The sequence below is a fragment of the Haliaeetus leucocephalus genome, unplaced genomic scaffold (genome assembly GCF_000737465.1).
Source record: "Haliaeetus leucocephalus isolate CR32 unplaced genomic scaffold, Haliaeetus_leucocephalus-4.0 Scaffold92, whole genome shotgun sequence".
Taxonomy (NCBI): domain Eukaryota; kingdom Metazoa; phylum Chordata; class Aves; order Accipitriformes; family Accipitridae; genus Haliaeetus; species Haliaeetus leucocephalus.
The window spans coordinates 5,552,187-5,568,853 of NW_010972528.1; the positions used below are offsets into that span (position 1 = coordinate 5,552,187).

General features: G+C 33.8%; 1 protein-coding gene across 1 annotated transcript in view; it reads left to right on the forward strand.

Moving 5' to 3' along the window:
* RPGRIP1L (RPGRIP1-like) overlaps positions 1-16,667 on the forward strand; it is an 80,495-nt gene that overhangs the window by 34,652 nt on the left and 29,176 nt on the right. The window contains exons 11-20 of the mRNA XM_010584901.1: positions 1,325-1,431; positions 1,657-1,707; positions 2,930-3,109; positions 3,761-3,878; positions 4,872-5,324; positions 6,862-7,013; positions 9,327-9,690; positions 12,855-13,069; positions 14,285-14,368; positions 16,105-16,176. Of these exons, the coding sequence (XP_010583203.1) occupies positions 1,325-1,431; positions 1,657-1,707; positions 2,930-3,109; positions 3,761-3,878; positions 4,872-5,324; positions 6,862-7,013; positions 9,327-9,690; positions 12,855-13,069; positions 14,285-14,368; positions 16,105-16,176 (1,796 nt within the window). The remainder of the gene's footprint in view (positions 1-1,324; positions 1,432-1,656; positions 1,708-2,929; positions 3,110-3,760; positions 3,879-4,871; positions 5,325-6,861; positions 7,014-9,326; positions 9,691-12,854; positions 13,070-14,284; positions 14,369-16,104; positions 16,177-16,667) is intronic.

A 16,667-nucleotide genomic window follows, 5' to 3' on the forward strand; every position in this document is an offset into this window, starting at 1 on the left:
AATTGTTCGCTTATTTCCTTTCTAATTTTTAGGCCTTTGTATTTCAATTATATTTTCTTATCAATTGCACAAATGCATTATGTTTTCCTCATAACTTCAGAGAATTAAAACTTTATTGGTGATTATGGGTTTGAATTGAAAGTGACTCCTGTGCAGTCCCAACACGTGTATGAGGCTATTGTGTATGGGAGCAATGGCATTACAGATGATTCATTTTCAGTGAAGATGTCATTTAATATATAAACTCTGCAAATTTATAACTAACCTGATGTCAATTTTTGAAACATTTCAAAACCCTTGAGACTAGCATCTCAGCCACCTGTTTTCTGTTGAGTTCAAGCCTCTAAACTGAAAAGCTATGCTGTAAAAATAGCTAAGATGTGCATCATGCCCTGAGGGTCAATAGAAAAGATGCCAGCATTAAAAAGATATTGCGGACTGTTTTGTTGAAAGCAGTAGAATATATTCTCAGCAAAGTATGTAATGTTTTACCAATCAAATCCCACGAGTGTAGATGGGAATTACAAAGGCCATTACTTGCATGTCAGGTTGACAGTTAACATTTATATCGTTCTGACATAAAATACAAATTCATAATATTTAAGTACATGGCATGAGAATATAACTTTGGGACTTTCAAAAAACAGGAAAAAAATGGAAGAAGAAAAAATATTATTATCAAGAGAATAAGGAGTTTGGTCAGGGGAGGAGAGTGAGAGACTACTTTTGGTCCTTAGAAACCTCAATGATTTTGAGAAAAGCTTGCTCTTAAAACTTTTCCGTGTGACAGAAGGTATGTTGTTAAAACTGAATTATTTTGCCTAATCCTTAAGTTTTGTCTCACATCTGCTTGAGAAATCATTGTGGCTGTAGCTATGCATTAGTAGGTATTTGTGTAAAATCTGTGTAACCTCTTACTGATAAGTTTAACAGTGTTGAGTCATTCAGACTGACAGAGTTTTATATCCTCTCTATTCCCCTCTTCCCTCCCTCTCCCCAAAACAGAAAGCTGTACTTAGTTGGGCATATCCTTCTATTTAGAAACACACAAAGTGTAGATTTTTGACACTGTAGGTTTCCTTTTAATGAAAGTAAGAATGTTTTGCTTTTTTTAATCCATACATCTATATCAGGTCAAAGAGGAGTAGTTTTCTATCCCTCTTTTTCTGTTTGTTAATACCAAAGATTTCCCTATACAAAATAAATTACTTTCTACATTTTAAAATTAAATGTTCATGCATAAGTTAATATAAAAAAGCAAGTTTATAATTTTTTATAATTATGTTGAATTAAGTAGAATATTTTGTTCTTTTTCTATCTTAAGACCAAAAGGAAAAGCTCATGCAAGAGAACAAAGACCTGCAGTTATGCTACCTGGAACATAAGCAACAACTAGATGAACTGAAAAATCACGTGAAGTTTTTGACCAAGGTAAACTCTATTTCTGTTTAGAAAAGGAGCAAAAAAAAAAACCCCATTCTGTTTTATGCATGGTGCAAATACTTCTTGAAAGTAAAAGAATACAGAAATAGTGTTTATTCATTATATCAAGCAAAATGTCATGTCTAGTGAGAATGCATCTTGTAATTCTGAATGTGTTTCTTCAATATTCATTCACATCTGATAACACCTTTTCATTAAGTATTTCTGTTTCAGGAAAGTGGTGTTGATGTGGCAGAACTGAATGAAGCCCTCTTGCTTATAAAGGTAACTTACAAAGAAGGAGCATATGGGGAGTTGGAACTAGATGATCTTTAAGGTCCCTTCCAGCCCAAACCATTCTATGATTCTATATATTTTGCCCTTTTTTTTTCCTTTTTTTTTAACCCTTGATTGACTGTTACATGTCTTCTACACAATGCCTGGGATTTTCTAGGGCTGAATTATTTGTGCATCTTTTAGTAGTTAATGCTTCAAGCTCATATTTTGTCATTTTTCAGTTACAGTGAAGCAGAAGGGAAGAAGAAAAAATTGCCAGGATGAAATCTAGATTTATGTAGATAATTCATTATAACATCAAAAGTGAATTAAACCCGATGCACAAGAATTTTTTTAAAAAAACTTACTTTTTCTCAGTTAAATGACTTATCATACCATTTTTTTCATATAATTTTTATTAAAAAACCATTTTTGTTTATTAATTCTGTAAGTTTTGGGAGCATACTATAAGCATGGAAGTTCTAAAATGTGAAACAACAATTAGCAACTTCTCTTTGTTTATTAAAACAGGAAAAATGAAAATACATAGAAAATTTTCAATTTTTTCTCTTGCACATAAGTTGTAATTTTATTGTGTACAGTGAAATTGAAAATGAAGTGGGGGTGGGGGGAGAAATCAGTGAGAAAAAAAAAGTTTGCATTGTTTCCACTGTTCCAGTGACTTAGGTTTTATTTTCTTGAGGAATTGTTTAGTGTAAATAGAATCTTTTTTCCACTACTGAAATGCAAATGATAATTCTGTAATGATAATGAAAAAAAGAAAGAAGAAAAACAAACAAACAAGCAAGCCTCCTCCCCCCCCAACCTAGATGACAATTAAACCCCTGTTAATAATGACAGAAGCAATGTAGACTTAAGAATAATAATTCAGGTTTTGTACATTCACTAAAGCAGGATTATTAATTATATAAAAGGCAAATATATTAAGGGATTTATATTTTCATTGGTTAGACAGGAGTGATTGCTTCTGAATATCTCATACATTGTAATTGGTTCCTGGTAATCACAAGATTACTGAATACAATTGTGACACTTACTGGACTACCTCATTCCTATTTTTTGTGTTACCACAAACTCAAAATTGACAAAGTTATGCTTACTGTCTTATTGTTGTTCCAAAATTGTATCGCAGTGTTACATTTAACCAGGCACAAATACATCCAAATATTTTGCAAAACGTTGTTCTAGTAATTTTTCAAATTTGCTCCAGGTTCGAAAGCAGCAGAAGAATGGGGACCTTATGTTTTTGGAAAAAGTAGAAGATGATATCCATAAAGATTTAGAACACTCCATGCGGGAGCTGCAATTAACACATGCAGAAACAGTGCAAGAACTTGAAAAGACAAGGAATATGTTAATTGTGCAGCACAAAATTAACAAAAATTACCAGGTACTAAACTCTATACTCACAGTGGGTAATAACCTGATAATAACATTTTAACATTTGTAGCACTGGAACTTGTCATAATTAAGATTTGCAAATTGAGCAACAAAGCCAGTCTGTTTATAGGTAACCTAACAAGAGATTTGCTGTTGTTGAAAGTATTGTTTAAAAAGCTTGAGATCCAAGTAACATAACTTTAGTCTTCTAACTCACCTTGATCAGAGCCCTCAAACCATGCCTTCTTGGGATTATCTCGGAGCTCTTATCAGGTCCTCACGGGAAAAATAGTAAGTGTACTTAGCAAATAAGCTTCCTTTTCCACAAGACTCTGCTTTTGCTCTCTTGTGCTGGATTATTGGCGATCATATTTTGACTTTTCATTTAATTAATCTCAGTTTAAAATAACAAAATCATTAAAGAAGCTATTAGGAACATTGTCCTGAAAGAATAGGTAGTCTGTTTTTTTTAATAATGTTTTTAGATTTTGCTGAAATTCGAACTGATTGCTGTATTGCTGAATTTAAGATTGCTTCTATTTTTGTGTACTCTAAATGTTCTTTCTTCAAATCTAACTGTATTTTAATTTGTAGCCAAAACATGTGCAACACCAGTTCAGACAAGCCTCAAAAGTCCTTTTTCTGTGCAAATTTTTTTCAGACTGAAGTAGAAGCAGTGACACAAAAGATGGAAAGTCTACAGAAAGACTATGAGTTAAAACTGGAACAGTATGTCCATCTTCTTGATATTAGAGCTGCACGCATCAGAAAACTAGAAGGTATCTTTAAGTATATTCTTCTCTAATTTTTTTTTTACCTTTTATCTCTTGTAAATTATTTTTGTAAATTTGTTCTTCAGTAGAAACACTTTTCCACTCCTAAAAATAGTAGAAAGGTTAGTTCTTTCATAGAAAATTACCTGTGTTCTGTTTCATTGACTTAAATGGTAAAGTTCTCAACCAAAATTCAACAAAGCAGTTAATGCTGCAGCTATTGCTGAATAAGAAACTACCAAACTTAATTTTATTTTTTTTAAAATAAATCCTGCATTTATGGTGAATCTTTTATTTTGTTGTCCTATCATTACATAATCATTTTGGTGTTGCTAAAAATCCCAAAGACATGGTATAATATACCTATGGAGTATTTCAATCTGATGAATTTAAAATGCTGGTTTAATGGCTTCAGTGTGTAAAAGGTGCATAGGAAGCCTGAAATAGGATACCTTACAAACCCCAGTGTCATAACAATTTTCATGCTTTGTCTCGGAGTTGCATCCCCTGTACTAAAGGACTGCATGATAATTTATGTCCTAATTCTGTAAGCATGTATTTTGATTTGCTCACCATTTATCACCTGTGAGGCCAGGCAACACATGAAGGTGTTTGCTGATAGTTCTGTCTACTCAAGATATTACAGAGCTTAAAAGTCAGATGTATTCTTTCCTTCTCTGGCAAATTTAGTTCAACCCTACAACAATATGTATTTTTGCTTGTTAAACTCCCTTGTAATCTGTTATTAATTTTTAGGGGCCTGTGTCTATATGTATATTGAAGCAGCTCCATTGTGTAGGGATTCGCGATTGTTGTCAGTGTGCTAAATGAGCAGTAGATGTATGATTTTAAATGTGTGATTTCTTTTTTGGTAATGCCTTTAAAAAAGTAACATTGTTAATATAATTGAATTATGTTTTTTCCTTTCTACTCAGTCTTTAATTATATTTGGTTTTTAAACACGATGGTCATATTGTAGCTCTATTTTATTTGTTGCAGCCCAACTGAAAGACATTGTCTATGGTACAAAACCACATAAATCCAGACCAGAAATGTTGCCAGGTGATCCAGTGGATGAATTTGATGAAACTTTACATTTAGAAAGAGGAGAGAACCTTTTTGAAATCCATATCAGCAAAGTGATCTTCTCTTCTGGAGCTATGCATGCTTTTGGTGACCATGAACCTGCAACGTTTTGTACTTACGCATTCTATGACTTTGAACTTCAGACAACCCCAGTAGTTTATGGGCATACCCCATCATATGACTTCACTTCTCAGTATCTTGTGCAGGCTGACGACTGCTTCTTGCACTATATACAGCAAAACAGTATCACACTTGAGGTTCATCATGCACATGGCACAGATTATGAAACAATTGCTGCATGTCAACTGAAGTTCCATGAAATCTTGGAAAACAATGGGAAGGTCTACAGCACAGCGGATTTAGTTGGTAATTAACATATCAAAATGTATTCTGTTTGATGCAGTGTTGTAAGTGACAACTAAGTAATGTGTATTTGGCCAACAATGAATTCATGTATTACTATTTCAAAAGGGAAAAAAAAAAGGTTTACACAACATATTTCATGTTGGATGTGCAGCATGTTCTGGTGATTCAACCAACAGTTGTGGGAAAGGTTTCACAGGTGCAATTTTGCCCATAATGGCTGAGCACAAAGATGGTGTTAATATAGAGATCCTGAAGTACGTGACGTTAGAAGTATGTAACAATCTTGTCTAAAAATAGCAAGTGATTCTTTGTCTTCTATAAAGGTTACTTGCAAAGTGTTACTACTACATATGTAAGGAATTTTAATAAAAGATGGTATCACCTTACTCAACAGAATTATACAAAAAAACCATGAAGAACAGTAGTTAGTAGAACAGTGTACTTGATTGCATTGTAGTACTATTCATGTGTTAGAATTTCTCTATGAATACGGTAGAGAAGACATTTTAAAATAAGACTGAATTTTTCGTTTTGGTTTATTATTTTATATATTGTTGTGTTTTAGTTGTTTAATGCAGGTTTCATTCATTTTCTGAGACTGTTATTGATACAAGGGGGCCCTACTTCAACTTCAGTGAAGTCTTGTAATATATTTAAATGAAATTAAAGTATTTTACTTTTGCATGTGCAATTTCCCTGTTTGGCAGAATATACATTAAAAATAAAAACATTTCTGCATTATAAGACTATCAAACATCAGTGCTTTATATCTGGCCCAAATGTCACAAATACGTTGCCTCATTCCTTATAAATAAAGGAAGAAATGGTAATGGTGGTTGTAATTTAAACTGGTAAATCAGAGGTCTTCATATGATAGTCGTAAGGCATCGAAAAGGTGCAAATTATGGTGATTATGGTTAATAATATCTCATACAGTAGCATAATCTAGGGGGGAGTTGGATTAGGTTGTGTGCATTATTTTCCTTTTAATTTAATTCATTGATTTAAAATAATTTTAAGATAACCCAGACAAGCCTGTTTTAAAAAGTACTTAATATTCTGTGCTGCTTACTTTTTTCTTTTAGATGTATCAGATCAGTATATTCGGAGACCTCTAACTGCTCACTTCTGTCAAAAATCTGGTTTAATAAGCCATTATAAAGTGGTATTTTTGCCAGTAATTTAAACTGGATACCACTTTGAGACATTTCCAACTGTTGACATATAAAACTGTCCTAAGTTTTATTTACCTTAAAGAGATTAAAATAATGAACTTGACTTGACTCTATAGCTTGGACAGTAAATATTGCAGATTACCCTATGAAAAAATGGTCATGTTTTGGCTCATACCCGTAGAGCCAGAGGAGTTGTTATTTCTGTTTCTAACATGAATTGCACATCTCATGTCACAAACACTGTCATAATGCATAATCACAAGATAACTAATCTTTAATTTGTGGCATTTCCTAGCTTTTGACTGAAGTACTTTAATGCTGAAAAGAAAATTAATGCAATCCCATATGTATTTATTCCTTAGGAATCAAAGGAAGCATTCAAAATTATGGTATCGTAGAATACTGGATCAGCTTACGAGTTCCTATGGATCAAGCTATTAGTCTCTACAAAGAGAGGTCAAAGGCCCTGGGGTATATAACATCCAATTTTAGGGAATGTGAACAACCATCCCAGGTATGTTTGGGTTTGTACTTCATAGTTTTGATATAATAAACTGTTCAAAATTACTTTTTCAGTTGAAATAGTTTACTTCAAGTCTTGATATGTTCAAGGTTAACACAGTTAAAAGTTCTTGAACTGGAAAACATCTTTAGCAGTTGAATGACGTGTTTTTCATAGAAAGAGGTAAAGAACCAGTTGAATTACAGCTTTGCTGAAGGGACAAAGTCTTCAACTTCAGTTATTTATTTTTACTGAATTGGCACTAGAATCTTTGAAATTATTATATTTTATTTTCTTAACCTGTAAGTGCCAGATTTAGGTAACATTTTGTTCTAGTACAGTATTCACCTATGTTAAACGAGCTGGGTGTCAGATCAGTATAATAGGTGAAGTGGTTGTTCAGAAAGGTATCAAAGTTCTTAAAGTTTGAGTATTATGAGATCGAGGGGGGGGGTTGTGTTGTTTGGGGTTTTTTTGTCTGGATAACAAAGAGAATTTTGATACTATAATGCACTGTATAATCGCATTTAAATAAGGGTCACAAGCAGGAAAAGAAGGGACTTTCAGGCATCTTTAACAATTGTTTAAGAAATAAAAAAAAACAGGTTGAAATGTATAAATTAAAATACTTCAGAGTTTCCAACAGGCAATTGTTTTATCTATAGCTGTTTAAATTACTGTAAGTCTGGAGTAACTTTAATGTTTTATATTATTCCATAATGTAAATTTATTTTATACTAGAATCTCAATGGATTCCGTGATGTAATCTGAGAAGTATGTTAAGTGTATGAATTCTATTAAAGGTCAGTGTAGGCATTTTCAGAATAACTTTGTGTTTGATAACATTCACTTTAAATGTGATTTTTAAAAGAATCAAAGGTATTTTTAACTAACTCACAAAATCTGGCCATTGTTAAATGCCCAAATCTGTTATTTAGTTTTCTCTATTTTTGATTATGTTATTTCTAGCTGTGTTACCAATCCAAACACAGTTGAAAGGTAAGGCATGTGGAACAGAGCATTTTGTTGTAATTATTGTAAAATTGCAAATTCAAACATGGCAACTGAAATATACTGATCATACAGGAGAAAATAAAATAGGAAAAATGGCAGAAATGAAGAACAGCTTCTACAGAGGTGTTTGAAACACCGCAGTTTTGAGAAATGTTTCACAGCAGAAACTAAAAGTCATATAGCTATAGCAGATGGTTACATTATGTTAAGGGTTCTGTCAGTCTGCTGCTGCAAAAGTAGCTTCAGTTGTGCATTCCAAAATTTAAGCTTTCACTAGTTAAACATACATATAAAATTTTCTGTCCTGTATAGTGGCAGAAATCATGGAAACATGAACTGTGCATAAACTGCTATAATTCTTTTTTTCCAGTTTTATATGTAGCCAGAAATAGTAGTCTTAAGGTTGCATATTAAGGACTTAAACTGTCATGTTTGGTTTTCTCATGAACTATTTCAGTGTGGATTATTTAATCAAAATATTTAACATTTTATCACACAAAATCAAATTGATACATGTTTACCTATATACCAGAAGACAAGCCAGATAATTATGTACAATTAATGAAAATAGCTGTGACTTATTACAGTAAAAAAGGAGAGCCTTTTGAGATCAATATTGATGGGGATTACTCACTTAAAAGATAGTCATATTATTTGTTTTCTTTGTTCTTTAATTTTTATTAAAATTAATTTCCCAGTTTGCTAACTATGGGTTCTACAGTATGTACAAGCCATGCTGATAGGTAATTCAAAAAATTTGTGATGTCATTGAATTTTTTAATTTACTTCAAACATTTATTATTACTCTTCAGATGCTCATTTCTAATTTTTGTAAATTATTTATGTAGGTAAAGGTTTTGGAGGAAACAAAAACCAGAGGGATCTGCAGTGCAGTTTTAATTATCAAAAAGTACATATATAAAAGGGACTACAGTTATAAACATTTCTTGATACAGGATAGTTGCCGCAATCAGAATCCTTAAGTTTAAAGTGGCACTAGATATGAATCATTCTTAAAACTGTGATCTCCACTGCTTTGTAGATAATCAAATGACAAGGAGATCATAAAACTTTAGAAGAATAAAGCAAGCAATAACAGACCTGAATGGATTAACCTCTTATTTCCTTATACCAACAACCCAAGAGAGATGTCATTGAATTTATAGAACCAGTAATATTTTGACATATAAAATTAAACAGTAGTTGGAGTGTCATTGAAATCAGTTATTTGTTCTATTTATACAGTTCTTAGAGTTCACCAGCATAAGAATTCTAATGTTTTTAATTTAACTTCTTTTTCATTTAAAGCAGCAGATACTCAGAACTGCCCAAGTCAGCACTTCAACAGATGGCAATTTAAATGAACTCCACATTACAATAAAATGTTGTAACAATCTACAATCCCGAAAAAAACATCTCCAGCCAAATCCTTACGTTGTCTACAAGTTCTTTGATTTTGCAGACCATGATACTCCCATCATTCCTAGCAGCAACAACCCACAAATAGATGACCATATGTGTTTCCAAGTGCCAATGAACGCAGATTTAGACCGATACCTAAAATCACAATCCTTAACCTTTTATGTATTTGATGATGGTGAAATGGAAGAAGGTGCTTATGTAGGGAAAGCCAGTGTGCCTCTTATTTCTTTAGCACATGACAGATCTATCTCAGGTAAGAATTAGACTTCTTTAAACTTAACAAAATCTTTAGTTCCTATTTTGTATCTCTTTAAATCTCTTTAAGAACCAAACTAAAGAAAGGTTCTTCAGAGGTATCTGGACAGGCTGGATTGATGGGCTGAAGCCAACTGTATGAGATTCAACAAGGCTAAGTGCTGGTCCTGCACTTGGCTCACAACAACCCCATGCAATCCTACAGGCTTGGGGAAGAGTGGCTGGAAAGCTGCCCACTGGAAACGTCATACGACAAGAGGAAATGGCCTCAAGTTGCTCCAGGGGAGGTTTAGATTGGATATTAAGAAAAATTTCTTCACTGAAAGGGTTATCAAGCATTGGAACAGGCTGCCTAGGGAAATGGTGGAGTCACCATTCCTGGCGGTATTTAAAAGACATGTAGATGTGGTACTTCAGGACATGGTTTAGTGGTGGACTTGGCAGTGTTAGGTTTACGGTTGGACTCAACAATCTTGAAGATCTTTCCCAACCTAAATGATTCTATGATTCTAAACCCCCTTATCATTCATCTACTGTTCTTTTCTGACACAATTTTAAACTTCAGTGAAATCCTGGAAAGAAATTCTGTATCTCAGTGTTAATTAAGTCATAGCTAGTGAAAAGTCTGTGTCAGAGTTTTGAAACTGATGAATGGTTTTTTAATATAAACGTTAAACTTCAGACATTAGAGAAAGAAAAGACCAAGGGAGAGAGAAAAGTTTCAAATATCTCTTTTGTTTACTAAGACAGTACTAACTGAATGTTCCAGCACTGTTGCATTTTAACTCAAATTTTAAAGTGGTGTTTGGTTTTATGATTATCTATCAACTGCAGTGAATCTGAACAGGATGCCTGTACCTCACAGGGTGGATTGCAATAGTAGGATTGTTTTCTGCTCATGACATTTTTCTGAGATTTAAGAGAAAGCAGTAAATATTTTCTTTAAAATCCACAAGTAAAAAAAAAAAAAAAATTAAATCGAAGGAACCTGGTGTTCCAACATTCGTTTATCATGGTCCTAAAAAGAATGAAAAGGCTTTTAAATCCTTTTTTGTTCTCTATACTGGCCCAGGTATGGAATAATTATGATGTGATAAATAATTATAATTTGAATGATGTGTCACTCTAGCACTGACTAAATTTAATTGCTAATTAATTACTGATGCTTTCTTTTTTGTAGCATTTTAGCAATCTGTTTGCATTTGTCTTTTACCACTATTTTTTGCCTTGAGAAGCCTACCAGGTTTACCAGTTATATTTCTCGCACTACTATATTATGAGTATCTTTCATTATTAGGTAGAAAGGCCTTGTTAGTCTTAACATCAGGTGGGAAAGGCTGGCTGAAACCTGACTCAAAATGTGCTGCTTTCATAACTGACAAGATATCTGTGAAACAAAACATGTAGGTGTCTTGAAATAACTCTTGAAAAAAAAAAAATCAGGTGTTTTTCTCTGGTTCAAAAGTAACATGAAAATATTTGATATCTTCTTTTACTTGTCCTTTTCTATGTTCTAATGATAAAAAAAAATGTTTCCTGGCATATGCATACTTTTTCCTACCCCCTTTTCTTCTGGTGTTGCTTCTTTTTCTTTTTTTTCAGGACTGATATGTTAATTTAAAACATGGTTTCTTTCTCTGCATGGCTTCATTTTTTTTTTTCTCATTAGTTTCTTTTTCTAGTTTTGGCTAATGTACACTTAAATAATAATAATAATAAATTAGAATAATAAATTGATATGAGAAATCAGCCTCTTCAGCAGAAAAAAAACAACAAAACAGATCAAGAGCTACACTTGGACTCTTAGAGTCATTGTCAGCTGGAAGTCCTGATATGATGTAGTCCAACCTCCTGACCCAGTTAGAGCAAGTTGCTCAGGACTTTGCCAAGTTAAATTTTGAATATCTCAAAGGACAGAGATCATCTAGTACCTGTCTGGTCAACCTGTTCCAATGTTTGATCACCCTCATAATAAAAACTTTTCCTTACAGAGCTTGGATTTCCCATGTTCCAACTTGTGTCTATTGGCTGTCCACCTTCTGCTGTGCACCTCTGGTTCTGTCTTTTCCACACACACCTATTAGGTGGCAATAAGATCCTGTCTGAGCCTCTGCTTCTGAAGGTTGAACAAATCACTTCTTTCAGCCTCTTCTATATCTTGTGCTCCAATGCCCTAAAGCTCTTTGTAGCCCTCCACTGGACCTGCTCCAGAATGTCAATGTCTTACTTGTGCTGGAGAGGCCAAAATTGAACACTGTATTCCAGATGCCATCTCATAGGTGTCAAATAGAGAAAGTGTGAAACTTCCCTGGACCTGCTTGACTGCATTCTTGCTAATACAGGCCAGGGTGCAGTTGGCATTCTTTGCTGCCAGATTGGCTCTCTTATATTATTTTTGTCGAACAGGACCAGCTCTTTTCTGGAAGGCTGCTTGTGGCCAGTCAGCCCCCAGCCTGTACTGCTGCTTGGGGCTATTCCTGGGCCAATGCAGGACTTTGCATTTGCTTTTGTTGATCTTCATGAGGGAGGTTTCCATCAGCCCATTTTTCTACTGTGTGAATAGCGGGCCTGCCTTCAATGCATCAACTGCTCCCCACAGGTTGATGTCAGTTACAAATTTACTGTGGTGTTTATAATATAAAAGCTGCTTAGTGATTATTTCATTGTCAACTATAAGAGATTCATGAAAATTTTAAAATATAATTCTATAATTATCCCATATAAATGGATAATAGGAGAAAATGTGCAAGTGAATTTAGGGTGTTTCTTTGTTAAAGATTTAGCAACTCGCAGATTTTTTAAAACCCTTACATTTTCTTTAACAAAAGTTAGTATTAGTAAAACATGGAAATGTTTTAGTTGGATCTTTTGAAAGATGTCAATAAGAGTTAGTTATCTGGTATTGGGTTATCTGAGAAACCTACAGGACATCTTGAATGAACACAGTAATCCAGTCCCTTCTAAATCCTGTATTTTTGAATGTCCACAGTGTTATATTGGATATACTTGGATCTATAAAACACAATATTTTGACACTATTTAGCTTCTGAAATGAAGACTATTAAGTTACTTAATTCCTGAATCCCATTCAGTTTTGCATTGTATTTTCTTGTGTATGTATAGAATAAGATAATTTAGACAAGATTTGCATTTTGCTTTCAGGTACTTTTGAACTAACAGATTCTGAAAGATGTGCCACTGGTACCATCACAGCTGAATTAAAATGGAAGTTTGTCTACCGAGCACCAAGTGGATCAACAATGGCTGCAGACTTAGTGAATTACGTTCAAAATGAGAAATCAATGGCAACTAAATTACTAGCAGAGGAAAAAACACAGACTCCAGCTCTGTCTCCTTCTTTTACTTCATCAGTGACAGTAAGTAATTTAACAAACTCACAGAAGTTAAGAGATATAAAAGACCTATTGCAGCAGGTCATTTAGTTCTTCCCTGATGACCAGGATTTGTCCTTACTGCAAAATAATGCATAGTACAAATACTTCATATAACCACCATCTTCGACTTCTTTTGGGAAGTGAAATCTTTCTTGTGTCCAAAACTTTTTAAAGTCTTTTATAATGGTAGATAACTGGTTAGCAAAAGGGTGGGGAGAAAAGGTAGGAGAAATAACAAACATTAAATGTCTTCCCTATAAATTTAGTGTTTATTAATTCTCTTTCCAATGTAGGTGTCCCACATAAAATGTAGTCACTTGCCTGTGCAACTTCAGGGCTACAGTTGAAATTTATGAGAGTCATTAAATCAGCTATTGTTTCTGTGGTCTCTTAGAAACTCAAACATAACTCAGTTGGGGTGTCTTTGAGCCAAAAGAATTGTCAAGCAGCCAGACCCAAGCCATATGTACAGATATGTAGGTGTATCTGCACCACATGCTTTCTTATTCTGATGCCTGGAGCATGGTGCTAAGATACCCAATAGCATATTAAAAATCACTCATAAATTAAAAATAGTGTAAGGATTTTTTTGTGTGTCTAAAAATCAGTGGAAATGAAGGATAATTTCTTCCTTCACCAAGAAAGTAAAGCATGAAGAGTAGTAAACCACTTTTTCTTCTTTTTTTGTCTTTTTTTTTTTTCTTTTGTATTATAACATCATGACAGAAATATTTCTGGATCATTCTGTTAATTTTGCAACTATTACCAGTCTTTCTTCTGTTTCTGTGTTGAAGTTCTCCAAAGGGAGTGGCAGGAGGAAAGGTGTCAAAGATATGCTAAGCCTACAGAACAAGAAAAGAAATCAAGCACTCCACAAATGATGATAATAAATCATTCTGCCACATACATGATACCACTGATTTCAGTCCTACAATTATTTCTCACCTGGAACTCACATTGCATTCCATAGATATTCTGTAGAGTTTTGTGCCCATTTGTGCCTGAATTCTGAAAGATATCTCCATTTGTGGGGATGGCTTATTCAAACATAATCTATATCATCTTGCCTGTTTAGAATTGAATTTAGTGCAGTTAGATTTAGCTTTGAGAAAAATTATGGTCCCTCAAAATTTACTGTAAAATAAGATGGTTAAATATGGCAATAAATGGTCTTCAACTAGATTTGTTTTTTTACAGAAACCAACACCCAAACCAAGGCAGCGTGCCGCTCAGGCAGACAAGAAAGTGTCTTTTCTGAATCTTACTACTATGCAGAAGGCAGTAAGTTTTAAGTATTTAGCTCATGCATGTTGAAGCAAGAAAGGCTACTTATGTCTCAGTATGGACAATTTGTAGAACTAATAATCGAGAACACTCTGTTTTGGCAGCACAAGACTGGGATGTCCCAGGCAAAGAATGATAGCATACTACTGTGTATAGGTGGGTGATACAATACAGGGATATTTGTGTGACTCCCTCAGAATTGCTTCCTCCACAGTTTACAAGCTTCAAATTTCATAGACTTTAAGGCAGATTCTAACAGGACCAATGAACTGTCTCTGCACTGTTTCTCAGCTCTCTGGGCTATTAACTGAAGTGTCTTTGTACAGTGTATCACTTGCACAGACGTATAAATGGCTCTACAGAAACCAGCTTGATCCAAACAGATCCCAAGTGTTGTGCTAATGAGATACACAATTTGACACAGTTCAGAGTCACCTCTTAAACAAGGTTTATCAGCTGAGATTACACACACTGTGAAAACAATTACACTTCTGAACTTGGGATGCACTATCATGTACATCTTTCCAGACTCTGGGAGAGTCTGCATGGAACTAACTAACATACCTGCTGTATGGTGTAAATTTTCATTTGATTTTAAATAATCTGGCTTCAGAGAACTAAGAATAGGATGTATTTACTCTTTTAATTAAATCCAGTAAGTTAAGGTAGGTTCTTGAACAGATAATTATAAAAGGTTATGAGTATTATTATTAGTTAATAATGTTGCATTAATTAATTAAAAACTAGCTGTGATCATTTTTTTCCATTTGTAAATGCCTTGATTGGATTTATTTTTTGAAATTTTAACATCAGTTTTCAATTCACAGGTGGTTCTGCTATTTTTTAGTTTACCATGACTAAAACTTTGTTCTGAGCCATACAGTATAGACTGGAAATAAGAATTAAGTCGATCTCTTGTATTTATTAACTTAAAAAAAACAAGAAAAAAACAAAAAAAACCCAACAAAAAACAACCAAACAAAAAACGACAAAAAAAAAAAACCAACAAAATAAAAAACCCCCAAATGTTGGTGAAATCAAATGTTTTAAGAGCTTATGTATGGAAAACTGAAACGTTAGCCTTATATACACACGCAACATATCTTCAGCTGCCCAAACAGTAACTTCTCAAAGTTAACAATTTTTTACCAACTAGGATTTTCTAAGGGAGACAGCTACTCAGTCTCCATCAGAAGTCTTCGTTACTGGATGGGCAGGTCCCCTAGCTCTTTTAAAAATCCACGCCTTACTGACTGGCTAGAGACAAAAGTACTGTTAGAAGTAAATAATGAAATAGCTGGGGCTTCTCTGATGTCTGACTCTTGTGGTGAAATGGCAAGAGAGCGTCCATGCAAGAGAATTACAAGTTCAACAGATTAAAACGGTATAGGAACAGTCTGTTTCATTTTCCTGTTCATTTTCTGAATAGCAGAGAATCTAGTTCTTGGTTATTAATGTGACACATGCCAAAGCAAATAGTTGTTTTCAGAAAAGGAGACTTGCTAAAATAATAGGATGAATGGTTTGACTCAACCAAACCATTTGTAAGAGTTGTCCAGCCTCATAGGTAGAAGCTATAGCAGAGGATAGAATCAGTAATGCTAATGCAGGGAAACAAAGGAGGACATAATTTCCTGTCCAAATGCTTCTCCACCAGTAAATTTATACCTACTTCTGTATGTTAATTGTCTACTGTATATTAAAGGCTTCCCCTTATTTTACCCATAACTTAGAACTCTGTTGTTGAAAATAACATGGAACTTGCACAGAAGATGAAGGCTTCAAGAGTTCCAAGTGTGTCAGAGGTATGATTATTCAGGTTTTGTGGTTTTATATAATATATTGCATTTGAATTCCAGGTGTATGTTATTTCTTCAGAGTCATGCATCAAAAATCAAAGTATGGTAAAGTAAGATCTCAAACTTCTCTGAAATATGAAAAAAGTGATTTCTTGTGATGACAATCTTTTTTTGGCCATTAGAAAGGGAGGAATATCTCTACTTATTTCCTTCAATGTTTGGATGAAGTTTATTTTGTCTTCCCTCTAAAAATTTCTATTATATAGGGAGGGGAACTGAAGAAGAAATGGGGTAACTTTGGCATATTTTTAAATATATAGCATTCCAAGAAGAAGAAAAGTATTAAATATTGTAATTTGTAATGGTCCAATTGGTTGTGAAAGTAAGTTGTGGCAGATTGGCAAACTGTGGTTTCTAGTGATGTAACACAACATTTAATCACTGGCTCTTATCTTCCTTTCACTTTTCTACTTTAAAGCTTATCTGGGGCTTTGATT